Source organism: Amia ocellicauda, chromosome 17, assembly GCF_036373705.1.
Source record: "Amia ocellicauda isolate fAmiCal2 chromosome 17, fAmiCal2.hap1, whole genome shotgun sequence".
Taxonomy (NCBI): Eukaryota; Metazoa; Chordata; class Actinopteri; order Amiiformes; family Amiidae; genus Amia; species Amia ocellicauda.
In genome coordinates this window covers 512,044-537,164 of record NC_089866.1, presented here as the reverse complement: position 1 = coordinate 537,164, position 25,121 = coordinate 512,044, and the positions used below count along the sequence as shown (strand labels likewise).

Sequence of the window (25,121 nt, the reverse complement as noted above, 5' to 3'; positions counted from 1 at the left end):
TTATTTTTGATATGTGCTAATAGTGTAATACTCATGAAGACGTCAACATTTGTGAAACAAAGTGTTTAATGTAAGTGACGGTGGTGGTGGGGGGTCCTGTAATTGATTAATTAGGGGGCGAGAGGCCACCGTGTCGTCACACTTCTGCATGTAGCGGGACCAGTGACGTCGGGGAGTGGGCGTGGTTTAACGCCACGGATTCTTGAATGGTCACATTTCTGCGTCAGGCTGAAGCGGAAATTAAATGATGCTGCTGTTTGAATATTTACTTCGAGCGGGGGTTTAATAACACAAAAACATTATTTATAGTGCACACGCTTCCAAAGATTTATTTTTAAAGTTATCTCACTATCCAATGTTGTCTGTCTTGTTCCTGTTCTGTTGTTTAGGTACTAGATGTCTTTTTGGGGATGAGGTCATTAGAAACTGTGCCACGATGCTACACCGTAAATAACAATCTCTCGGTGCTCTGGCTCCTGCACTAATTTAATCATGAACAGTCCTACAGAGTGACGGATTCATTAGACACTGTTTGTGTCCAGGAAGTAGTCGGGAATAATTAGTCAAATTAATTATGTATGAAATTGTTATCCATAATTTTGAAGCACAGAGTTGGCGTGACATGCTTTTCTATAGTGGAGATTAAACAGCACTTCCTCTCAAGAGCGCAGATCCATGTTCAGCACAGATCTGAGACGTCCTGCTGTCCTCCGAGCGGCCCTCCGCACACAGTGTCTAATGTGATATCTTATGGCAATCGTAAGTCACCCTGGATAAGGGTGTGTGCTAAGAAATCAAGTCATAATAAAGTAATATCTATATAGTAATGTGATCACAAAATCCGCACAATCGCACTGGTGTTTATTCTTCATATTAAAAATTCTCTAAGTACATTTGATCTCATATGAAGATAAAACCCCTCCCTCTTTCCTGGTTAAATAATAATCCATCAATTGTTAGCAGCAGTTTTATTAAATGCATGAAAAGCTGCACGCTTTAGGCCTTAAGTTCAATACCATCGAACTCTCACAGCTGCTTACAGTTCCCACCATTGCACGCTAAACCAGGGTTTAACTGAAGTGCTTTTTGTTTCCACATTAACAAGACATTTTGTATCAAATTGTAGTCCTTAAAATATTTTCAGTCACTATAAAATATATAGATCAATCTATATCATAAAGCAACTCGTGTAACATTGTGCTCTATAGCAGTCTGCCTTTCATTAAAGTGATTTTAAGAAGAAAATACATTTTTTGTGAGAATTTAAATATGGAGACGGTCAATATTTAAATTGATTGTTAACAAAATGACACGGAGAGTAAAGCGTGAGAGTCCAGGCCATCAGGCAGCAATGGCACACAGTGAACTGTCTTCACTGCTGGACACACAAGGCTAACATGTCTTTAAACATAAAAAATCCCAGTTCAGGTCATTCAGATCAGGCAGCTGAGGGTTCTTCAACACAACGACAAATATCTGTTCATGTTAGACTAAATATCACAGAGCAGAGGCTGAAAGAATAACGAGGATCAGAAGGAAACCAGTGGATCATCTCTGTCTGCCTGGACTTCTCCGCAGTGTCACCTCATTTAGCTCTGAAATAATTCATTATTGTTTATCAGAGACTCGGTACAAATTGCGGTCGAACGGACCTGTCCCTCCAGCGCCGGTGCGCAGACGGGCTCGGTCTTATTCACCAGAGCTGTGTCAGTCTGGTGAGAGCGACATTAAACCAATGCCGTCCCTCTGACAGAGGCCCTTCGTACCAGAGGCGTCATCGCCAGACCGATCTGATTTAGATGTTATTTGGGATGGAGGTTCCGGACCATCCCTCTCAGTCCAATCCCTTCTTGGCCCGGAGCTCCTGTCCGGCGCCGTTGTCTGTGGCTGCCCTGCGCCTGGTGCTGGCGTAGGCGGCTCTCTTGGAGGTGCCGGGCTGCCGGAGGAGCTGGCTTGTGCCCGCTGCCGCTGCCGGCCCTGAACGGTGGAAACGTTGGGTCACCTGTCAGCCACACTTTCATCCGTTTCGAAAGGAAACACAGAAGATACAGAGAAGTGGAGAAAAAGGGGGAAATTCACGCATGCAGTGGGAGTACTTTCTCTGACACACGCGTTCTCTGAGACGGGGGTCTCGCCCCGGAGATACGCACCCCTGACGCGCTTGTGCAGGACCTGCCCCCTGCGGCCCTCGGCGTGCCTCTGGTGCACCGTGCTGGGCGGTGTGCCGCGCATCTCCAGCTCCTGCAGCCGACTCTCGCCTGAACAAGGAAGCAGACATCATTACTCATTCGTTCACCTGTTTAACTCATTAACTAGATTGTTTTACTACATAACGATGCTGCTAGATGCAGGGTTGTTATTGAGGCCTCTGTGCCGGGCTTCTCTCACTGGACAAGGAGGTCTCAAAGGTGTGTAGCAAACAGACAACACACAGCAGAGTGCAGCACAAATGAGCACATGAAAGGAAACTCAAATCCTGAGGACAGTTCTTCAGAACTGATCGATCGGTTTCAGGATGTATTATGTACATTCTATATCTGCGCTGCGGTGTCAGCGTGGCCCTGCAGACTGCGGCCCCTTGCCTGTGTGGTGGGAGACAGGGTACTTGATCCTGGCCGCGGGGGGGGTGGGGGGGGTCCCAAAGTTCTTCAGCAGGAAGAGATGGTTAGAGTTTTGGGTCGGGCGGAGCAGCCTGCTGTCGGACACGCTGCCCACATCCTCGTTCCTGAAGGAGCTGCTCTTGGGTTTCTGTGATCGAGAGAAGACCCCGTGTGTGTTAGTGTGTGTCGAGAGCACAGCCCTGCTGCCACTCACAGTCAATCAGGGTCATTCTGCGTGCGCAGGGGGTTTGGGTCAGTGGGGGGGGGGTCTACAGTGGATCGCTTCCTCATGACAGACCCCTTAGCCGCGCACACTGGCGCCGGAGTGCTGCCCTACCCGCTGGCCGCTCGCCTCGAAGGAGCGGGAGCGCCTCTTGTGATCGCGCAGCTTGTCATCCCGCCTGTCCACTCTCCGGGGGTCTCTCTTGGCACGGGGGTAGGAGCCGGCTGGGGCGTGAAGCGAGACCCTCTTGTCCGGCGCGGCCGCAGCCAGGCTCTCCGAGCTGGAGCCCGGGGCCCGGCGGGGCTCTGAAGCCGCCCTCTCGCCCTCCTCCAGGCTCCTCTCCGGGGCGTGAGCCGGGCCGGGCGGGTGGGGCTGCACGGCCTGCAGGCGGGAGCGGCGCTCGGCAGCGATGACCGCGATGCTCTTGGTGCCCGTGGCGATCTCCCGCAGGCTTTCGGTGCCGGGCGCGCCGGGCCTCGCCTGGCAAAGACATACACACAAGATTCAAATCAATCTGATGTTATTACGGTCAATTCTCTGTAAACACATTTGAAAAGGACTGTAAATATCGTGGTTTTGGCTCTAACTCCTCCTCCTCAGTATCGTGTCTCTGCCCAGGTGAGCCTACTCTCTGACCTGTCTCGCACCGTGCCTCTACCTTCACGCTCAGCTGACCTCTGTACACAAAGCTGAGCTTAAGAGCAGACACACTGCAGTTGTGTATTCAGCTTCACCGCTTCACAATAAAGCAAGCGAGAGAGCAGTCACCTGGATCAGCGGAGGGAGGGGGATGGCCATTCTTCTCCTCGGCTGAGGTTTGGAGCCAGATCTGAGCCCCTGGTAGGCGTCACTGAGAGCAGCCAAACAGAAAGCACCGTTATTATAGCCGAGTGCACAGGCGGCACAGAAACGACAAACTTCTCTGCCTGTAAATGATGTCATAATCCAGAGAGGAACACGCATTTCTTTATGGATTCAAAGTGGATTTTTGTTAATTTCACACTAGTTACCAAAAGTCAATTAACTACTGTTTATAATAATAATAATAATAATAGTATTACAGTATAATAATAAGATAGTTTTAAGCTGTAAGGCATTAATCCTGGTGGCCACTCAGTGAATTGACTGAAACAAACCCTCCCCCTCCAGCGCACCCCTCGGGTCCCCCGACGAGGGCAGGAAGGAGCGGCGGCTCCTGTGGGTAGGGCTTCCTGTCCTGCCGCAGTTCTGTCCTCGGGCTCAGCTCTTCCTGGTCCAGATCAGTGAGCAAATCCCCCAGATTCAGCTGTTTGGCCACCGAGAGGATCAGCCAGTCCTGCACACAGAAGACGAGGAGAGCTGCGTTACTGCCCCAGATGAGCCCAGTGGGTCCGGGGGGTCTGGGGTTAAAGGGCTGGTCAGTAGGGGGTCCCCAGTCCCAGCTCTGTCCCCTGGCTCTCTGTGTCCCCCCTGCACCACACACACACACACACACACACAGACACAGACACAGACACACGCACACACACACGTATATAAACAGCGCAGTACCTGCAGCCCCACAGTGCTGATGTTGTGTAGTGCCAGCAGCTGCTCCAGGCTGCCCTCCTCCAGCTCGTGCAGGTACAGTGCGTACAACTCCTGCAGGCGCTCTGGGATGGGGATGTTGTGCTCTGACAACACAAACACATACACTGCAGTTATTTAATAACAACAACAACAGCAAAACAGCTGTGTTTCTGTGTTCACGTTTAGTTTTAATTGGCTTCCCACACAGGACCAGTGATGAAGACAGAGACGCTCCCCACCAGGAAACAGGACTGTGTGAGGGACGTGGCCGTACCGGCGATCAGCGCCCTCTGCTGCTCGATGATCTCGGGGCACAGCGCCCTCTGCTGCTCGTAGTGCTGAAGCACTGAGTCCTGGTGCCGCCGGCGCGTGTCCCGGCCTAGCAGCGAGGCCTGCAGCTCGCTGTTCTCCACCTCCAGCTCGTGGACGCGGCACAGCAGGGTGAGGACCTCGCGCTGTTCCTCGCTGGCCATGCGCCGCGGCAGCAGCTCCTCAACCTTCGACGATTTCAGCCGCATGCCGGCCAGCCGGTCCTCCAGCTCCGCCTGAGAGAAAGAGTAAGAGAGAGAGACAGAGAGAGAGAGAGGCAGTGAGGCTCGGACCGAGATGACACAACGGTCACCTTCCACTCATCATCAGTCCCCACCTTCAGCGCTGTTGTCCTCCTCTGCTCTGCCAGCAGTGTGCCAATCTCCTCCCGCGCCGCCGTCACCTCGGGGGGCTCCGGCGCCGCCGTCTCCTCGCTCCCGCTCTCCCTCTCCTCCTCCTTGCCTCTGTCCCTCTTCTCGGTGTTCCTCTCCTCCTGCCATTTCCGGGCACACCGTGCCTTTTCCCGTTCCCAGCTGGATGAGAGGAAAACACATGTCAGGGTCTTCTCGTGGCTGAGTGGGACCCTCACAGAGAGGTGATCCGTCCCACAGCAGCACGACGGCACCAGAGTTAAACCAAGACTTGGCCTTGGCGCTGCTGTTGAGGGGGTGTGGGGCGGGCACAGACTCGGGGGTGGGGGTGCGGGGCGGTCACTCACTCCGCGATGGTGAGCAGGCGGCGCGACGTGTCAATGTGCAGCTCCATGCTCGAGTTCTCCAGCTCCACCAGGCTGCGGCGGATCTCCATCTGCTCCCGGAAGGCGCTGACCAGTTGTTCCCGCAGCCGGCTCACCTCCCCCCGGCTGTACTGTGCCGAGAGCTGCTGCACCTCGGCTGGGGGGGGACAGAGACGAGAGATCGAAACCGGGGTGTTTGAGGAGCTCGGGACGCTAGTGGAATGAAGTGCTGGTTTGACTGCACTTCCTTCCTGATCTCTATCTGTCTGTCTGCTGTTTCTATCTCTCCAGTGCTATCTCTGTCCATCTGTCTGTGCAGCGGGGCACACTGACCTCTGACCTCGCGGATGTCGGCCTTCTCTCCCGCCCTCCGGTGCTCCGAGCCCCGGTCCTGCACCTTGGCCTGCAGCCGCTCGATCTCCCTGCGTAGCTCGGCCACGATGCTCGAGTACTGCGTCATGTGGAAGGTCACTCTGAGCAGGTTGCGCTTCACCTGGATGGACAGGGGACAGAGGCGTGAACACACACACACGACTTTCTTTTTTCCTGCGATACAGATCTCTTTTAGCCGGCCGGTGTGGCTTTACTGGCTCCACGCTTGTGTTCACAGCGGCGCTAGCTCCTCACCTTGGTCCTGATGTTCTTGGCCCGGTCTGCGTAGATCAGAGTGGTCCTGGATTCCTCGAAGTTCATGCTGGCGGGGCTTATGTGAGCAATCATGACCGTCCTGCTGTTCCCTCCCAGAGAGTCCTGGAGAGAAATCAGTGCTGGGATGAAATACAGAGAAGAATCGTCTCCTAGTCCACATTCAAGGACACTGGGGATTAACGGTTTAAATGCCTTTCTTTAAGAAGTGATGATGAGCTCACACCCCCGACAGGACTGCAGGGGACAGAGCCGCCCTCACCACCCACGCCCACACTCACATTGACGCACACACCCACCCACACCGAGACACACCCATACTGACGCACACACCCACGCCCACACACACACACATAGACACACCCACCCACACTCATACACACACAGACAAACTCACACCCACACCGACACACAGAGAGACACATACCCACACTTTGACCTGTTCACATTTGAGATTTAGGCCGGCCCAGGGCCGCCTTAACTCAAATGTGGAACGGGGTCAAAGATTTAAGGCGGCCCTGGGCCGGGTCAAAACTAGTCCCTCTTTTTGACCTGGCCTAAATCTTTTGAGGCGGCCTAAAGGAGACCTAAATGTGAATATGAACGTGCTGGGCCCTGGGCTGGTGGAAAGCGTCAGCGTGTGATTTAACTCAAGCCCTGCCCCCAGAGACGCCGCTTCATCCCGTAGAATAAACACAGTAAACACAGAGTAAACCCAGATTAAGCACGGGCACCGACACAGCTGCACCGCTGCAGGACACAGAGTATTGTCTCTGAATTGTTTGAATGTCATATCGATCCATAGCCTTAAATGTACTGTTACATTTCGCTAGCTCATATATATCTTTATATATATTTAAAAAGTCTAGGCTAAGTAATGAGTTATAATGTAAACAGTTCAAACTACTCGGTCGATTAAAATAAAAGTGTGTAGCTGGTAAACTTGCTATTGTTTTTTTCTTGTACTAAGTATGATTGAAGTCAGAAATTTAACTATGCATTTTACATGTGAAAATTGCATTGTGAAATCATGAAAGGACCAAGTAACTTTATTCACTTATCCGAATTTTGCATTAAAACTGTATACATTTCACCAAAGCAGGTTTCCATTCAAATCAATGCATTTTAAAATGAGACCAGCTGTTTACTATGCAATCCGAAATGCGATTATATTGAGCTGAGCAGTACGATCACAAATGCCGGCGTTGGAGGAAACAGCTGGGACGATGCAGAAATTAAAGCGCTGTTAACAACATGGATGGAAGATAAACCGAAGGAAGTGCACAGCGCTGCTGTCTGATAAAACTATAGACGCATCACAGAGGCTTCTTTCGATGCAGACGATTGCATACTAATGCATACGATTTATTGTGAGTTAATGTAGATGTCCTACTAAATGTGCTTTGCTTTCGGGTGGATTGTATAACAGCACTTTTAGACTTGCAGAACTGAAGATGAAAAGGGAAATATATTCATTTGATTCCCCATTGAACAGCACATTTGTAATTATATTAGAAAGCTTCAGCTGCAAAGGGTTAAGATTACTTCCAAAGAAAATATAGAACTGATCAATAGCCTATATACATCAATATTAATAAGTTGTGATTATAAATACATGGCATTCACCTGTAAGCAGAGCTAATGTCCTGCGTCACTGGTTTGTTTGAGCAGATTTGTTTAATTCCCGGCATGCATTTCATTTAGGCCGCCTTTTCGGCCGCATATGTGACACACTTAGGCCTCCTAAAAGTGCAAGTGTGAACGGGATCTCAAAAAAAAAGCTGGACTAAATTTGAGGCGGCCCAGGACCGGCCTAATAAGTGTGAACGGGGTCATAGAGACACACACACACACACACACTGCTCTCACCTTCAGCAGGCGGGTCAGCTTGCTGTCCCGGTAGTTGACGAAGTGCGGCCTGTTCCCGGCCCGGTCGCTCAGGGCGTTGATGCAGTTGCCCAGGGCCAGGAGGGAGCGGTTGATATGGGCCCCTTCTTTCATCCTCTTCCCTCGGTTCAGGGTCTGCAGAGGGAGAGCGACACGTGGGGTGAACTATGTTTCTTCAGGGCTTTCTAAGCCAGAAGGCTCTCCTGGACCACCGCTGTGCCTCACGGGGATGGGGGGGGCGAAGAGTCTATGTGGACTCCCCACTTTCCCCATTCAAACAATGAGGGAAAGCAATAAAAAAGGCAAACAGGATGTTAGGGTATATTGTCAAAAGTGTAGAATTGAGAACAAGGGCAGTGATGTTCAGACTGTACAATGCACTAGTTAGAGCTCATCTGGATACTGTGGACAGTTCTGGGCTCCACACTTCAAGAAAGATATCGCTGCTCTAGAGGCAGTTCAGAGGAGAGCAACCAGACTTATTCCAGGTCTGAAGGGAATGTCCTACTGAGAGACTGAGGAACTGAACCTTTTCACCCTGGAACACGCAGGGACACACGCACCCGGGGACACAAATGGAAATTGGGCTTCAAGGCATTCAAGATGGAAAACAGGAGACACTTCTTCACACAGAGAGGCGTCACAATCTGAACAAACTCCCCAGCGATGTGGCTGAAGAGACAATTTGGGAACATTCAAAAACAGACTGGACAGGATCCTTGATCACTGAGTTATTAATGGACACCAAACGAGCACCATGGGGCGAATGGGCTCCTCTCGATTGGACACTTTCTTATGTTCTTCTGATGTTCTGTGTTCTTAATATGACGGCAGGGTTCACTCTGTTCCACACCGAACAGCAGGGTCATCTATTTGAGCTGTGCGCTCTCTCTCTGCCCGGCTCACCTGTGAGGCCCTCTCGGTGCCGGCCAGGTCGATCATGAACAGCTTGCCCACACGCACCTCCTCGCTCAGCCCCCGCAGGCGGCGCTGCTGCCTCACCCGGACCTGCAGCACGGCGTGGGAGCGCGAGGACGTCCTGTTGGCAGCCGTGGGCTCCTGGGTTCGCTGCCTATTGCCTCTGGTCAGGAGCTGCATGATCTACCAACCACGACACACAGTGAGGCGCCCAAGTCAGTATAGCCTGAGAGCTCAGACTCTCTCACACACACACAAATACAAACACACACACACACACACACACACACAAACAAATACAAACACACACACACTTGCCCTTGTTTAATGTTCCCACAGACTCCTCCCCTGGTACAGACTCCGCCCCCTGTACCAGCCTGGTGAGACCATTACCTCCTGTGCGTTGTTGGTGGAGAACTCGGTGATGCCCGTGATCTGAATTTCACCCTTGGCATCTTCCCGTAGCTCCAGGAAGCCGGAGTCTGGGTTCAGCAGGTCGCGAATCATTTCATTGTAAATCTGCGGGGAAATATCACACAGGCAGGCTGTCAGCATGGGACCGGGCCCCCCCATCTGGCTAAATTAGGGTCACCTGGCAGAGGAGAATCACTGCACTGTGTCTGAAATGATTACTCACTTCTGTCACAGAGCACTGCACAGAGAGTGTAATCAACGCTACACAACAAGTCAACTATAAAACACAGTGCAGCAGTTACGATACTGTGCGCCAGGACTCCAGGACAGGCACGGTGCAGGAGCAGGCCCGGCTGCGGGCTTCACCTCCAGGTAGGACAGGTAGACACTGTAGTCCATCTCCTCACTGCCCTCCGCGATGGCCCGGAACAGATCGTTTAAGGTGCGGATGTAGATCCCTGGCTGGGCGTCTGTCCCCAGCATTGTAAAGGTTTTTCCGGCTCCTGAGGAGGGAGAGGATGGCGTCTGAGGACCCCAACTCGAACTCCAGACCCCCACCCCAACCCCGGTCTCTTATCCATACCTGTCGGCCCATAGGCGAACACCGTGGCGTTGTACCCCGAGATCACTCCTTCTATCAGGCTCCGGGTGGTGCCGACATACACATCCTCCTGGAGAGTGACATATAAACCGATATAGTTAGTGACACATGAAAGACGGACCCCTACTGAAGCCGGGGGGGCGGAGCTGGGCATGTTACCTGCGACGCCGTGTAGTTGAACGCAAAATCGAACATGAAGGTCTTCTCTCTGGATCGGTTCGCTCTCAGGATGTCAACAGGATCCTCGCAGGGGTCCATCAGAACCACCATCTACACGCAGGAAACACAAGGGCACAGGAGTCACGGCACCGGGCTGCCCTGACCGCCTCAATGTGCGGATGACCGTGTTCAGACTGACGTTACCCTGTGCGATGTCATGATCATCGTATGTTGGCATTAGAAAAAACACATGAGTTACATTGGCTAGATGCATCTGCTAAATGGCTTACAAATACTAATTCCTCTGTGTCTCTAATTTTCAATCTATGTAATACCTTCATTTGCAATTGAATCGGTCTTCTTGCCAGGCTCTGCTGCAGCGCTGGGCACAGACAGGTAGCTAACAACACAAAGCCCCCATTCATTAATTGGGATTGAGACAGATTGAGACAAAGCTTAAGATAAAGCACATAAACCACAAAGGCAGCCTCCCACTGAGAGCTCTTACACACAAGAGCCACACCGAACCGGAGAATGCAGGCCAGCAGCACAGAGCGGGTCCGAGCGGTGCCGAAGGGCTTCAAATAGAAGAACTATCAAATAAACCCCTTTCATGAGCTCAGATTGGTTCATGTGCAATTTCTGATTCTCAGGCTGCTAAATTAGCTTGTTTTTTTTACCATTGAAAGTACATGGAGGACCTGAAAACGATACACTGGCAGCCTTGCAGGGATGCACGAGGGATGCAGCTGTGTGTTGCGATTAACAGTGCGTCAGCGACTGAGACTCCCTCCTTGCGTCTCCTGTACGATGGCTGTGGAGATCACAATTGTAAAGACAGTGAAGGATGAGAAGATAAAGATTCGGTCCATCTCAACACTCCTTCAATGACGTTGTGTTCTGGAGATTATTGATCAATGCTGCAATCTATCGCTCTACTGCACCTCGGAATATGACGCAGACCAGCTGTCAACACGACCCGTCTACACACTGTTAGAGACGCAACAGTAAGGCTGACCCTGTTTGACTCAACACTGTTTGGCCGAGAGTCAACTCGCATCTGAGGTGCAACTAATTAAAAACAGCAAGACCTCATGATCTCAATCCCCGGATCCAATCAGCTTCCTTAGCCAGTCTTAAGCACTTTCCTTTCCCCCCACTTGATCTGCATTTCCTCCATTAAGAGAAAGTTCAGCTGCCACTGGTCACCCATGCGGCCGGGAATGTGCCGGCGGTCAGAGGAACGCAGGACGTTAGTGGCGCTGATATTAAATTGTCCTCCTCAATAACAAGGGGAGCTCTTCCTGCTGTAAAAGCACTCGGGAGGTTTGGCGCCAGCCCTTCCTGCGGCTGCGGAGTTTAGGGAATGCTAGACTGGGGAACACAAATCCCCGGCACCAATATCACTCCCCCCAGACACAAACAACACGCCCCACAAACACAAACTACACGCCCCACAGCACAAGTCGTTAGAACTCCCTCTCATTCCCCGTACTCCCGCACATCGGCCTACCTGATCATCCACCTTGTGGGCCACGACCGTAGCACCCTCTTCCACCTCGGCATCACTGATGGGTCGGATACGGATCGCCACCTGTGCCGGGGACACGAGGCAACGGGGGTCAGGCTAGGAGCGGGACCACAGGAGGGACAGCCAGTAACTCTGAATACATATTACGGGGCTTCAAAGCCTTAAGAAAAGTATGTGTGTGTGTAGTAACGCGTGACCTTTTGTTTGCCAGACTGGTTCTTTTACCTCCATTGTTAAACAAATTGGTATCCAGGACTCGCTCTGTAAGTAAGTCACTCACATGGGAGCTACACAATGACAGACCTGCGCTGCGCTGCTGCAAGGCCTGTGACGGAGCAGACGACTGCATACAGAACAACACGTCCACATGATGGAAGTCTCGAGACAGACTTCATAAAGGATGCTTCTCTGATTAGCTAGATTCAATGTTTTTTCACTTGGGAAACTGAAACTTAAGTAAACATTATTTATCCCTTGGGGAACATGAAGCAGAGACTATATTGTGCCCAAACATTAACACTCCTCTCTGAAACAACAAAACGTGAAAATGCCAAAAACACACATAACACCAATCACTTGCCTCACCAGAACTTTATATCTGTGCACATGAGAGACAGATACAGATGCATGCATTAGAAATGTAATCGGTGTGCCAATTATTTTTATGCCTCAGTTGTTTGATGGTAATAAAAACACGAAGGAAAAAAATAATATTTCCTCCATTCTTCGCTTTGTGACAGAATTCCCTGAAGACTTTATATCAGCAGTTCCCAGCCCTGCTCCCGGAGGAGCCTCCCCTGTCCCATCTGAGCTCACAGTTACTTCAATTTAACTCATGATTTCATAAATCAGAGCCTTTTACTAATTATAAACACTAGGGGAGGTTAGTTAAGTATACAACTGTATGAGGAACTTATCTTACTACTGAAACATCTTCTTAACAGTTTGATCAAGCACAATTCTTCAATTAAGGGTTCAAATAACTAATTGAGAGCTCAAGTGTAACAGAAACCAGCAGGGTAGGGGCTGCTGCAGGACCAGGGTGGGAACCCCTGCGTCACGTGGCTGGAGAGGTGGCAGCAGCAACACTGGAACAAACCTTATTACACTGTTGTGTAATAACTGTTGCTTAAAAACTATTGGGGGTAAAAAAAAGTGATCAGGCAGGGTTCGTATCACCCGTTGAAAATATTACTTTACTATTATGTAGATTACTTTATGTATTTCAAAACATGTAATACAGTAAATACACTTTTTTTTAATTGAGTAAGTCACACAGCTGGTTGAAGAGTATAAGGTCATGTTCACCTTATGTAACTGTAAAGCGTCACTGATGACGCAAGATGTGTTTTCAATCATCATCATCATCATAATAATAATAATAATAAGATAATAATGTTAGGACAGGTAGCTTCTGTAGGTCACCGCTGTCCAGCATTAACATCTTACCATGAGCTGCTGGTCCTTGGACTCTCCGGCCAGCGTTTTCATGTTTTCTTCTCACGTTCACACTTTTGTCTCAATCCATACGACTACGTGAGCATCTGAACAGGCTTTATTGTGTCCGGCGCAGCCAGTCTTCCTGCTTCATAATAAGACCGGGGTCTCTGTGCAGCCGTGTGGGAGTGGGGGTCCGCGGGTGTGTGTCAGCTCGTCTGTCTGGGGTGTGGGTGTGTGTGGGTGTGTGTGTGTCTGTCTGGGGTGTGGGTGTGTGTGTGTCTGTCTGGGGTGTGTGTGTGTGTCTGTGTGAGTGTCTGTCTGGGGTGTGTGTGTGTGTCTGTGTGAGTGTCTGTCTGGGGTGTGTGTGCGTGTGTGTGTGTATCTGTCTGTCTGGGGTGTGTGTGTGTGTGTGTCTGTCTGTCTGGGGTGTGTGTGTGTCTGTCTGGGGTGTGTGCGTGTGTGTGTGTGTGTGTGTGTCTGTCTGGGGTGTGTGTGTGTGTGTGTGTGTGTCTGTCTGGGGTGTGTGTGTGTGTGTCTGTCTGTCTGGGGTGTGTGTGTGTGTGTGTGTGTGTCTGTCTGTCTGGGGTGTGTGTGTCTGTCTGGGGTGTGTGTGTGTGTGTGTGTGTCTGTCTGGGGTGTGTGTGTGTGTGTGTGTGTGTGTGTCTGTCTGGGGTGTGTGTGTGTGTGTGTCTGTCTGTCTGGGGTGTGTGTGTGTGTGTGTGTGTGTGTGTCTGTCTGTCTGTCTGGGGTGTGTGGGTGGGTGTGTGTGTGTGTGTGTCTGTCTGTCTGGGGTGTGTGTGTGTCTGTCTGTCTGGGGTGTGTGTGTGTGTGTGTGTGTCTGTCTGTCTGGGGTGTGTGTGTGTGTGTGTGTCTGTCTGTCTGGGGTGTGTGTCTGTCTGTCTGGGGTGTGTGTGTGTGTGTGTGTGTGTGTGTGTCTGTCTGTCTGTCTGGGGTGTGTGTGTGGGTGTGTGTGTGTGTGTGTGTGTCTGTCTGTCTGGGGTGTGTGTGTGTGTGTGTGTGTCTGTCTGTCTGGGGTGTGTGTGTGTGTGTGTGTGTGTGTCTGTCTGTCTGTCTGGGGTGTGTGTGTGTGTGTGTGTGTGTCTGTCTGTCTGTCTGGGGTGTGTGTGTGTGTGTGTGTCTGTCTGTCTGGGGTGTGTGTGTGTGTGTGTCTGTCTGTCTGTCTGTCTGGGGTGTGTGTGTGTGTCTGTCTGTCTGTCTGGGGTGTGTGTGTGTGTGTGTCTGTCTGTCTGTCTGGGGTGTGTGTGTGTGTGTGTGTGTCTGTCTGTCTGTCTGGGGTGTGTGTGTGTGTGTGTGTGTGTGTCTGTCTGTCTGGGGTGTGTGTGTGTGTGTGTGTGTGTGTGTGTGTCTGTCTGTCTGTCTGTCTGGGGTGTGTGTGTGTGTGTGTCTGTCTGTCTGTCTGGGGTGTGTGTGTGTGTGTGTGTGTGTGTGTCTGTGGCTGTCAGCTCTTCACTCCTCGCCTCCCTGCTGTGGCCCCACTAAGTTTTCAATGTTAGTCAACAAAGCTGCAGTCATGGTGGTTACAGTGACGACATTACAGCTGATTTCACACCTTCAAGAGTAAACACGTAGACTAGACCCAATTAAACCACTAATTAAACCTCATTAAACCTCCACCACACATGGGGAGGCGGCCTCTTTGGACCCGTCCGCACCGGGGACGCGCCACTGCTCGGCCGGCTGCTGCACAAACAGACACGGACACTCTTACCGGCTCGGTGCGGGACCCACGGAACTGCGCTTTCAACTGTTAAAGCGCTGCTGACGGAGGTCTTTGCGGATCCAGTTTTTAAGGTCAGTAGAATCAGGAAGCGAATGATCTTTTAGTCAAGACACCGCCGACAGAGGCGCCGCACGCAGGTCTGCGGGGTTTAAACGCACCGAGGCGCCGCACGCAGGTCTGCGGGGTTTAAACGCACCGAGGCGCCGCACGCAGGTCTGCGGGGTTTAAACGCACCGAGGCGCCGCACGCAGGTCTGCGGGGTTTTCGGGAGCAGAGCCGCGCTGCCCTGGAAACAAGGACGCCTCAGCGCAGCGGAAGCGGCTCGCAGGGGATTGTGGGAAAACGAGTTTTTGGGGTGTTGCCGGTTCAGAAAACACCGCCACGTCACGAATATGGATCCACCTATGCAGGGGACACAAGGCACTAGGGGGGTCAGGATCTAGAAACAAGACCCCAGCAGCGAAAGCCAGTAATTCTGCAGGGATATTACAGGGGACTCCATAGTCTGATGTAAAGTATGTATAGTAAAGTATGTGTAGTAAAAATAAAAATGTTAAAAAGACTGATCGCAAGAGATCCATCACTTTCTCCAGCTTCCTTCACCCAAGTGATGATGTTTTTATCTCATCAACATGTCCCTCCGTGGTTACACCTGCACACAACTTAAATCAAACACACATAAGCCCAGAGTTTTTTTCGTGATACTTTATTATTCCCTGTAGCACATTTAATATCAGGTAATCTGAATGGAGGAGGATACAGCCCACTGTAGTGCTGCTTCAGCACACTAACATTCACACGAACCCTTCGTCGTCTCCTGGGAGTCTCCGGTACAAAACACCTTTCCTTCCTTTCGCAGATGTAAAAACAGTTCTTGGTAAATAAGGGCATTGTGCCTCCCAATCGGAGCACAAAATCTTTAAAACTCTGCCGTGAGCAGAAACGGGGGACAAGCGAATCAACAGGAGCACCGGTGGGATGTTATAACTGGAGAAGAGTTACTAGAACTGGAATAGGTGCCAAAAAAGCAAAGTACAGGAGCGCTGTCTCCCACTGCAGTGACCAATATTAAAGGCACTCTAATGATGTCACAGAGAGCTGGGGCATTTAATTTCCTCAGAGCAATTGAATCAAAATCCAGATGTTTTTCCTTGAACAACTGAGCTCCTCTTCAACGATGGAAAAGCTGCAAAAATAAAACACCAAATCAACAAGAGAGTAACCAATTCTGAAAGACATGCACGAATAAATCAAACTAAAGAAAACTGGGAACACGGTGTCCAATCTGGGAATGAAACTCGTGTCCATCCAGCACTTTCTTTCACAGAGTCCTTTATCGCATCGCCTGGAAGGTCTCATTCACCACTAATCCCAACACGGACAACAATCCCGTCGGACTCACCTGCTACGGGATTACGCCAGATCTCCGAGGGGGATAATTTCTTCAGTGACGAAAAACTCAATGGTCTCCTCCTCCCAGTCCTCGACGTTACTGTCCAGCTCGTCTGTGTCCACACCTGAAACACACAGACATGTCAGCGTGGGGGACACACCACGTCGAGGTTACACGTGTTCGTGTCTCTGCATGTCCAATCTCCAGAACAGAACAAGGCACAGGAGTTCCCACTGAAGCCGCGGTTTTACCTCCTCTGAGTTCCAGGCGCAGGGGTCTCTGCTCCTGGTACACCTGCATGGCCGTCTCCCGGTATTTACGATAGTCGTCCATCATGGTGCGTCTCTTGTCCACCAGTTCCTGAAGGAGGAAGTGAGCGATGGGTTAGAAAGCAGGTCACACGCCTCAAGGGCTTCTCCCAAGAAGACCACCGATGGAGGATGAACCAACGAAGCAGGTTTGATTGGATTAAAGGTTCTCTCACCTTGGAGGCCTTGGACTGACTCAGACGGTCCTTCTGCTCAAAGATCTTGGAGTACTTCTTCAGGTCCTTTTTGATGAGCTGCAATTAAATCAAGATGTCAGGAGTTATATTGGGATGTTCAGACTCCAGATTGCTGCCACACAGCTACTGGTTGAGAGAAGCCACTTCTCCATGGTGTGCTAACGAAGGCACAGACGGGCCTGAAACACTCTGGGGTCCGGACTCACTTTGATCTGGTCCTGGCTGAGCAGGGTGGGGGGACGCGGCCTCCACAGCAGCTGACAGAAGCGGTCCTTGTTGTTCTTCTGGAGGAGGCGTCCCTGGAAGGTCCACAGCCAGAATGCATTGTCCACCTGGAGACAGAGACAGGTCTGGTCACACACTGACACGGGATGCACAGTCCAGCAGAACACACATCGACTGAAGCTCTTCGCCCCATTAGTTCAGCGCGTGCGGCCGTGATGGACAGACTGAAGGAATGATTCCTGAATCAAACCATTACGGGAATTAATAAACATCTACACTGAGATGTATACAGACCACAGCAGCTCCTCAGTAACTGTTTGAGCGTCACAGAGCGTGCGTGCGTGCGTGCGTGCGTGCGTGCGTGCGTTTACAGCTCCCCGGCCCATCCATGCGGCGCTCTGAGGGAAGGAGGACTGTCCCTTGCCTTGTGGCTCCACCAGGACACCGAAGTGACGACGTATCGCCCGGTGGGATCCCACTCCACGTCTGAGGCCATGTAGTGCTCCGCGATATTCATCATGGTGCAGTCGGACGTGTCCACGAAGGCCAGCGCGCCGTTCATGCTGAGAGAATGAACCGTCAGCACAGCAAAGAGAGAAACACTCACACACAGACCACAACAGCCACGTGTCCAAGACCGAAGTCCTGCTCGTAATTCTGTTACGATCGGCCTCAAACCACACAACACAGGAGACTGTTTCAGGTCAGCCAATACGGACGTTAGGATTAATACTCACCTCCTCAGTCCTGCCAACACCAGGAATTGGCCCTGCGGACTCCAGAAGATGCTGTTTGCCTGCTGCTTGTCAAACATCTCTACAGAGATACACAACAAATCACTAGCGTTAGCACAGAAACGGACAGAATTATTAAAACCTTATGTATCGATGGGGGGGCACTTACTGATCAGCTCGATCTTGCCGTTGTTCTTCACGTGGTAGAAGGAGGCGTTGATCCGCGGAGACTCGCCGTGCAGCACGGCGAACTTGCTGCCGTTGGGCTCCCAGGCGAAGGCAATGATGCCCTCTGCAAGACAGACACAGCGGTCACACAAACTTGCCCCACACGCACACGAACCTGTACAAACACCTGCGAGTCAGGCACACAGACCTGCACGCACATCAGAACAAAGTGTCCAATTGAGAGGAGCCCATTCACCCCATCGTGCTCGTTTGGTGTCCATTAACACTAGAAGCGCCGAGCCGGTCAATTTGACCAATCTGGTTATTAAAATTTGAATTACTGTGTGTTCCAAAATACACTGCGCATACCCGTTCATGACTTTTCCTAAATATTTGTATTAAACATGTCTACAGCGTTTTAACTGCATAAACACGAAAATAAGTTATAAACACATTTACCTAGAATAGCCAAAATTGCGTAATTTTGACTGGTCATTTAAATACAAAATAACAAATATAACACATAACCTGCCCGCCCTTTACAATAGTCAGTCTGGCGCTCCAGTGGCGATCTCTACCTGTCTTTCATGTGCTTGAAACACACACGCATTGTACAGCATTACAGGCGTTTTCTTACAACTGTAGTCAGATTGAGTGGATACAGGGATTACCGCAAATAAACATGGATTGGAAACAGAGATGAAGAGAGCTTGTTTTGGACATGCCGTGTATATGAACATGACTGATTCAGGGGCATCAGTGATACTGGCAATGACAGATCATTTGTGGGTTTGTGCCAGTGCTGTGAAAACACTGCGAATGAAACGCAGGTCCAAATGGCACCGAGTGCTTTTACTCCACTGATCAATACGCGATGCTACTGCAGTACAGAGAGCAATAGCGCAGCACATCCACCAACATAATGATACACAGACATTATCAGCGGAGGAGCATTTATTGCGATGCTATATTTTCGTTGAGTAAAAGTGTCACCTGGAGAGGCTGTCAAAATGCAGTGTGAGGTACGAGCTCATGCAGGGAAAGTGTAGAAACGTGTCCCGTGTGACTGTCCTGAGCTCTCAGGTATGCAGGCTAAATATATAGTAAATAGTTTCTTGAAATACAAAGCGACAGTGAATACAAGCACTGTATGTTGAAAACAAAGTTGACATGTTTACTTTAGCGTACAATTATGTTTTGATAAATGCAAGTTATTTTTGAACTATAAAATATTGCTTTTGAGCATTATTCCAATATTTACCTTTATACTTTTCATTCCCTTATTGTATGCAGTTTTTGAGCTTTTTGCTTATTGTAGGCGATATAGTTATTCATGTTTTGACATCAGTGTGTGCATTTAGAAAAAAGTGCTTTGTTATTTATAGCAATAATATGAAATGTTTGATGATCATATTTAAATTTAAATACATTTGTGCTATGTTGAATTTGATATTCATGAATAAAACGTCTGAGTTTTATACAATGGAATCATATGCAATCATATTGCAGCTGTTAAAGAGCCATCGGTTACAATGACTGGCTTTGGCGCTTGTAGGTAGTTTGAAACGTCGGCGCTTCTACTGTTAATAACTAACATCAATGGATAGGAGGCGTCCACACTCTTGTCCTGTGCCACTCAGTGTGGGGGAGCAGTAGAGGAGTGCAGCTGGTTGGTGATGTACAGGAACACTGTTCATCTCGGTTAACATGAGACAGTGTCCAATCGAGAGGAGCCCATTCGCCCCATCGTGCTCGTTTGGTGTCCATTAATAACTAAGTGATCAAGGATCCTATCCAGTCTGTTTTTGAATGTCCCCACATTGTCTCTTCAGCCACATCGCTGGGGAGTTTGTTCAGATTGTGACGCCTCTCTGTGTGAAGAAGTGTCTCCTGTTTTCTGTCTTTAATGCCTTGAAGCCCAATTTCCATTTGTGTCCCGGGTGCGTGTGTCCCTGCTGATCTGGAAAAGCTCCTCTGGTTTGATGTGGTCGATGCCTTTCATGATTTTGAAGACTTGGATCAGGTTCAAGTCATGCTCGTACCCACACACACCTGTACCCACACACCTGCGAGTCACGCATGCACAGACACACAAACTCACCTTTCATTTCTACCACGTCCACCGGTACCTGCTTTTCCCTCATTCGGAAAATTTCAAAGTTGGTCACGACACCCTGCAACATCCGAAAAACCAAAACGCATGTGAGAGGCTGCACTGAGCCCAGAGGACCGTTTCACCAAAAAGGCAAAACTTACATTAATTTCATACTGCACAACAATAACACATTGTGTTTACAAGCAGCAAACGACAAACACACACTGTTGTCCCAGCAGGTAAAAACACTAACAACCGTTTGTATAAGTCACTCCAACTCTCCTCAGGATGCGCCCAGCATTCAGTGCCTCCCTCCAGGTCACTTCTCCACACAGTCCCACCCAAACAGGAAGGTTTCATCCCACTTTCATTCAACATCTGAGTTTCTATCATTACATTACATTATTTGTCATTTAGCAGACGCTCTTATCCAGGGCGACTTACATTTGTACCCATTTATACAGCTGGGCATTTTACTGGAGCAATCTAAGTGAAGTACCTTGCTCAAGGGTACAACAGCACTGCCCCACCTGGGATTTGAACATTCCAGTTATGAGTCCAGAGCCCTAACCACTACTCCACAATGCTGCCTATCACCCGTTGGCACCACCTGGGCCGATCACCTCACCTGCGTCCCTTTGGGAGTCCTGTCCACCTTGACGCACAGGTAGTCTCCATTCTTCTGCCAGTGCAGCTTACAGTCCACAACGTTGAACAGGTTTCGAACCCTGATCTCCTGCCTGGATGGCAGCTGCATCAGCGTGACACGGGCGGGAATGTCCTTGTCCTCGGGGACCCAGAAGGCGATGATGTTGTCCCCCGGAGACCAGGAGAAGTCCCTGAAACAGACAGAGCGGGTCAAGTTTAAACTCGGGGCCACGCCGACCACTTCCCACACAAAGACGACGGAGGCAAAGTCACAAGACAGACTAAACACACAGACTGGAATTAAACGCACACTTACTTTATTCCACCGATTTTCAAACTCTTCTTGTCCAACAACCCCATTGACTAAGAAAGAGAAAAAGCAATTACTTCACACTGTACATATAAATAAACAAGAAAAATGCTTTGTCCAGTCAGTTTGAATACACAAATTGTGTCGCTGGGGCTGTTAATACTCCCAGGTATTTAAAACAGTCACTCGGTGCTTAAATGTTCCATTAGAGGGTCTTACTGGTGTCTCGTAGATGCTGAGGGTGTCTTGAGTCATCCTGGCGAAGAACTTCCCGTCGTGGCTCCACCTGGAGGAGATCAGTTCATTTACACAACAGGGCGAGGTTCAGAGGGCTTACCCATGTGACGGAGGGCAGTAGAGCCCACTGGTCTAGAATGTCTGCTCTATATTTCGTACAGAGTGGATCTCTGCACTGTGTCATGTTTTGAAATGTCTAATGTAAACTCTACACCGCCCTGGATAAGAGGTCTGCTAGGAGATCCATAATAAGAGTCATAGGGACGCAGCCCCTCTGCCTGTAGCCCCCCACTCACTTGAAGATGGGCCAGTGGGCAGAGCTCTCGCAGTGGAAGCCTCTCTTCTTCTGCCCGGTCAGGACGTCCCAGATGATGATGGCCTGGGGGTCATCCTTCGTGTCCATCAGGGGACTGAAGGTCACCAGGTACCTGATGACGAGAGAGCGATGTCACCGCTGCACACGTAATCCCCCCACAGTGCCCCACACATTTATCGTTTGTCTACTTCACATGGTCTCAGCCCCTCTCTGTGCTCGGAGACCGGGCTGCATACCTTTCACACGGAGAGAAGTCGATGAGCTGGACTCCCTGGTGGCTGAACCTCTGGATCTGCTTGAACTTCTCCCCTCCCCACAGGGCAATGCCCCGCTGGTGGAAGGTGGCCAGGTAGGTTCCTCTGGGGGACCAGCGCACGTAGGTTTCTGTCCAGCGCTGCGGACAAGACAAGACGGAACGATTTTCATTTCAGAGGGCCGGGCAAGCAAGCGATTTATTTCTCCTGGACGAAACCACCAAGGAGGTCCCAGGAGGACCGAGGCGCTTACCGCTCTCTCCTCGACTGTGATGGCTTCCTTGGCATCATTAGCGAAGATGCCCGTCCTCTCCCCCGACTCGAAGATCACGCTGTACTGGTCGCGGCAGTCTGAGTCCTCTAGCCAGTGCCGCAGATTCCCCTGCAAGAGGAGAAACGCTCATCAGAAAACAGCAGCAACTGTTTCACAGCCCAGGAGATCTTTTTTTTATTTATTTAATTGGCTGATTGAAATTTCCTTACAGATCTGAAGGGAAAGTCTCCTCTGCCACATCACCCTTATAGTCCGTTACGTCTATAGCAGTATCTCTAATGTTGAGCAAGAAACCGCATGAAACTCTCAGCAGCTACCGTTACCCTGCAGTGCCATCTACTGCGCCGCCAGGGAATTACCAGAGTCCCCGGCATTCACAGGACAACGGCGCCAGGCCCCGCCGACATCATTACCGCCACAGCACAGCATCCTCAGTGCGTGCATCAAGGACGACACCCAGAGCGTGCTCTAGTTCAGTCTGCGCTGATTAATGGGCACCCAAGGGCCCGATGCCGTCTCAGTGATAATGTATCATTTTTATTAGAAGGGAGGGAGTTTACATGCAGTCAGCCTTTCCATTAAACACAAATCAGGGACAAAACACTTACGAAGTCTTTGAACGGCTGTTTCTCAGGAGTTTCCCATTCATCACTGATAGTCATGTACCTACATTAGAGAAAGATAAACCTTTATTAGTTTTTTTTTTTTTAAGGGTACAATTCCTTTCAAGGCACATACTGTCAATTACTTAATTGAAACCTTAATTTAAGTAATTTCCTAAATCAGAGCCTTTTAATTATTTTTAAACAGTAGGGGTTTGATGTTAAGCATAAAATTGTGTAAGGAAATTATGATCTTATTAAGGAACCAACTTTTTATCAGTTACACGATTTAAAGATTCAAATGTAATCAAATTACTTAAATTAAGTCATTGTTTTTGTTCCAGCTGAGCTCTCAGAGAGACAATTGAGCACCACTGGCTTAGAGCCACACACACACACACAGTTCACAGCCCAGACGAGAAGATGTACAGGTCAAGGTGCTCACTTGTCAAAGTCGGTGAAGATGTTGACCCGGAAGGTGTGCTGCTTGTCCAGTTTGTACCCGTCCGCGTTTTTCACAGCTTCCAGCGCGTGGGTGGGCGAGCCATACTCCAGGAAGATGTACCTGGAGGGGGCAGGAACACAGCGACACAGTCACGCACAGGAGGGGGCACTTTGGTGTGCTTCTCACCCTTCGGGGGTTCAACATGGTGAGGAAGCCAAGCTAAGGGCACTTCCCCCCTGTATCTGAAGTCGAATGCATTGATACGACTGTCGGATTACAGAGAATAGATCATTGAAAGCATCTTTATTCATTTCAATACCTACAGGAGTGTAGGAAACACCGGTCAGTATTACACCATTAGCTGCTTTCATTGTGTGCCGCATTGTGCACCTTGTTATAATATTATTATTATTAAAAAAATAATAATACCACTGCTTAACTTCCCTTAACACTAACAATAAACCATGCAGACACATAAAGGAAGGCCAACAATGCCAGTCCTTCAGATGAAAACAACTCTATTCAAACACATCTGCTAAGAGTAGCCCAAGTACACTGCATGTTCCCAGGTATTCGTTTATTTTAAGAGGAGATACAAGAGGAACATACTGACCCCTTCGTCTTCCCGTCGGCTTCTGGGTAAAACTCATTGGTGATCTTGCCAAACTTGGAGAAGATCTTGTGGATGACATTCTTCAGCTTCTCCAGGCGCTCAGGTCCCACCTGGGGAACATTATCGACCACGATGACCGAGTCGATGCCGTCGGCCTCCAGTGGCTGCTCCCTCAGGATGTCGCCCAGCAGCTCTGGTGGGGGGGCAGAGACAGGGCAAAAAAAACAATCACACGGCGGCACAGACGCGGCATCGGACCATCAGCCAGCCGTGACTGGGGGCCTCAACCAACACACCAGACCAGACCAGCTCCTCTCACTGAGTCACACAGCTGTTACAACACAGCACTACCAGGTGGACACACTGCAGGGTCTGAGAACTGAAGCAGCAGTCGGGTCGCCACTGCCCGGATTAATAGAAAGTAAAATGTTGAGAGACGGGTGTGCAGGGCTCACTGAGTTCAGTACAGGTGTGCTCATGACAGCATCAGCTCTGAGCACAAACCTCCAGGAGGCACAACGTCAATGTACTGTGCCTCTAACACAGGGCATGAATGACATGGGCGACAGCTTGTCATGTTTTAGAACCATCACACCTGAATGGATTGACCATCTTCTAATGAATGAGAAGGTGCTTCAGTTCTCAGGTGGAGAGACACTGAACCATCACAGCAGATCTGCAACACACGGATCACAAAGCCCGCAGAGGCGGAAGACGCTTCAGCAGACAGATGAACAGGCATCGTGCGCCCTGCGGAGACTCGAGTCCATCAGGAAAGACGGGACTCGGGCGCCATTGCGGGCCCTGTGCGGCGGGCCTTTGTCACGGCCACACTGTATCCACTGGACATGAACTCGCAGCACCGCACGCCACACACAGAGTGCAACAATGTAACGAGCTGCGTCCGCGTCACGCACTCACTCCCATCATGCCTGCGGAGCCTCTGGGGGTCTGCGGCCGGGGAAAGCAGGGCCGATACCAGCCGCAATGGACGCACTAAAGCGCTTGTTCAAATATGAACCGGCTGATGTATAAACACTGGCGGTTTGTTCCCCCCAGACGGCAGGCCCGGGCTGGGCTCTGCATGGACACCGTGTCCACGGGCGAGTGACTCGCACAGGCCGCGACCCAAGCCGGCGCCTTTCCTACTCCCGCTTACCCGAGTCGCTGATGTCATCCACGAAGTCCTCCGGGTCGCTGAACGAGGGCTCTTCGCCGTCTTCGAACTCGGCTTCGGCCGCCATGTTTTCCGTCTCCCGCATTTAAAAGAGTGTGAGTGCGTTTTCCGCTGGAAAGTGGTCCGGGCAGCTGAACGTGAGCTCCGTGCGCGGCTCGGGCTAGCAGGCCATGTGCGCGGCTCCCGGCGTCGGACTCTCCGCTGCCAAAGGACCCGACCTCTGCGTGACGCGGGGGTGACGGGCTTCAGTGGGCGTTTTTGTGCAACTTTATTAACCTGCATTATTTGTCAGATAACGGATTCTGGTTATTACAAATGAATATATAATACACCTGACAATATATATGTCATATACACGACGAACAAAAATGCC

General features: G+C 50.3%; 2 protein-coding genes across 2 annotated transcripts; both read right to left on the bottom strand.

Annotated features, from left to right (window-relative positions):
* Positions 1-852: 852 nt before the first annotated feature.
* LOC136712998 (kinesin-like protein KIF19) lies at positions 853-13,746 on the bottom strand. The gene is made up of 20 exons (XM_066689885.1): positions 13,021-13,746; positions 11,554-11,634; positions 10,041-10,151; positions 9,864-9,951; positions 9,647-9,783; positions 9,260-9,385; positions 8,855-9,049; positions 7,931-8,083; positions 6,044-6,166; positions 5,750-5,909; positions 5,399-5,573; positions 5,018-5,213; positions 4,646-4,916; positions 4,354-4,475; positions 3,978-4,138; positions 3,592-3,673; positions 2,938-3,303; positions 2,583-2,748; positions 2,151-2,258; positions 853-1,977 (listed from the first exon to the last, which is right to left on the bottom strand). The coding sequence occupies exons 1-20, from the start codon at positions 13,060-13,062 to the stop codon at positions 1,835-1,837; spliced, it is 3,006 nt and encodes a 1,001-aa protein (XP_066545982.1). The 5' UTR covers positions 13,063-13,746; the 3' UTR covers positions 853-1,834.
* A 2,157-nt stretch (positions 13,747-15,903) lies between these two features.
* On the bottom strand, positions 15,904-24,949 carry eif3ba (eukaryotic translation initiation factor 3, subunit Ba). Its single transcript, XM_066690342.1, has 19 exons — positions 24,731-24,949; positions 23,572-23,764; positions 22,959-23,078; positions 22,520-22,577; positions 21,891-22,019; positions 21,620-21,777; positions 21,364-21,495; positions 21,050-21,116; positions 20,837-20,883; positions 20,501-20,711; positions 19,879-19,951; positions 17,779-17,901; positions 17,613-17,691; positions 17,300-17,438; positions 16,857-16,982; positions 16,630-16,707; positions 16,397-16,505; positions 16,155-16,269; positions 15,904-15,938 (listed from the first exon to the last, which is right to left on the bottom strand). Exons 1-18 carry the CDS (start codon positions 24,831-24,833, stop codon positions 16,166-16,168), a joined length of 2,049 nt encoding a protein of 682 aa, XP_066546439.1. The 5' UTR covers positions 24,834-24,949; the 3' UTR covers positions 15,904-15,938; positions 16,155-16,165.
* Positions 24,950-25,121: the final 172 nt, after the last annotated feature.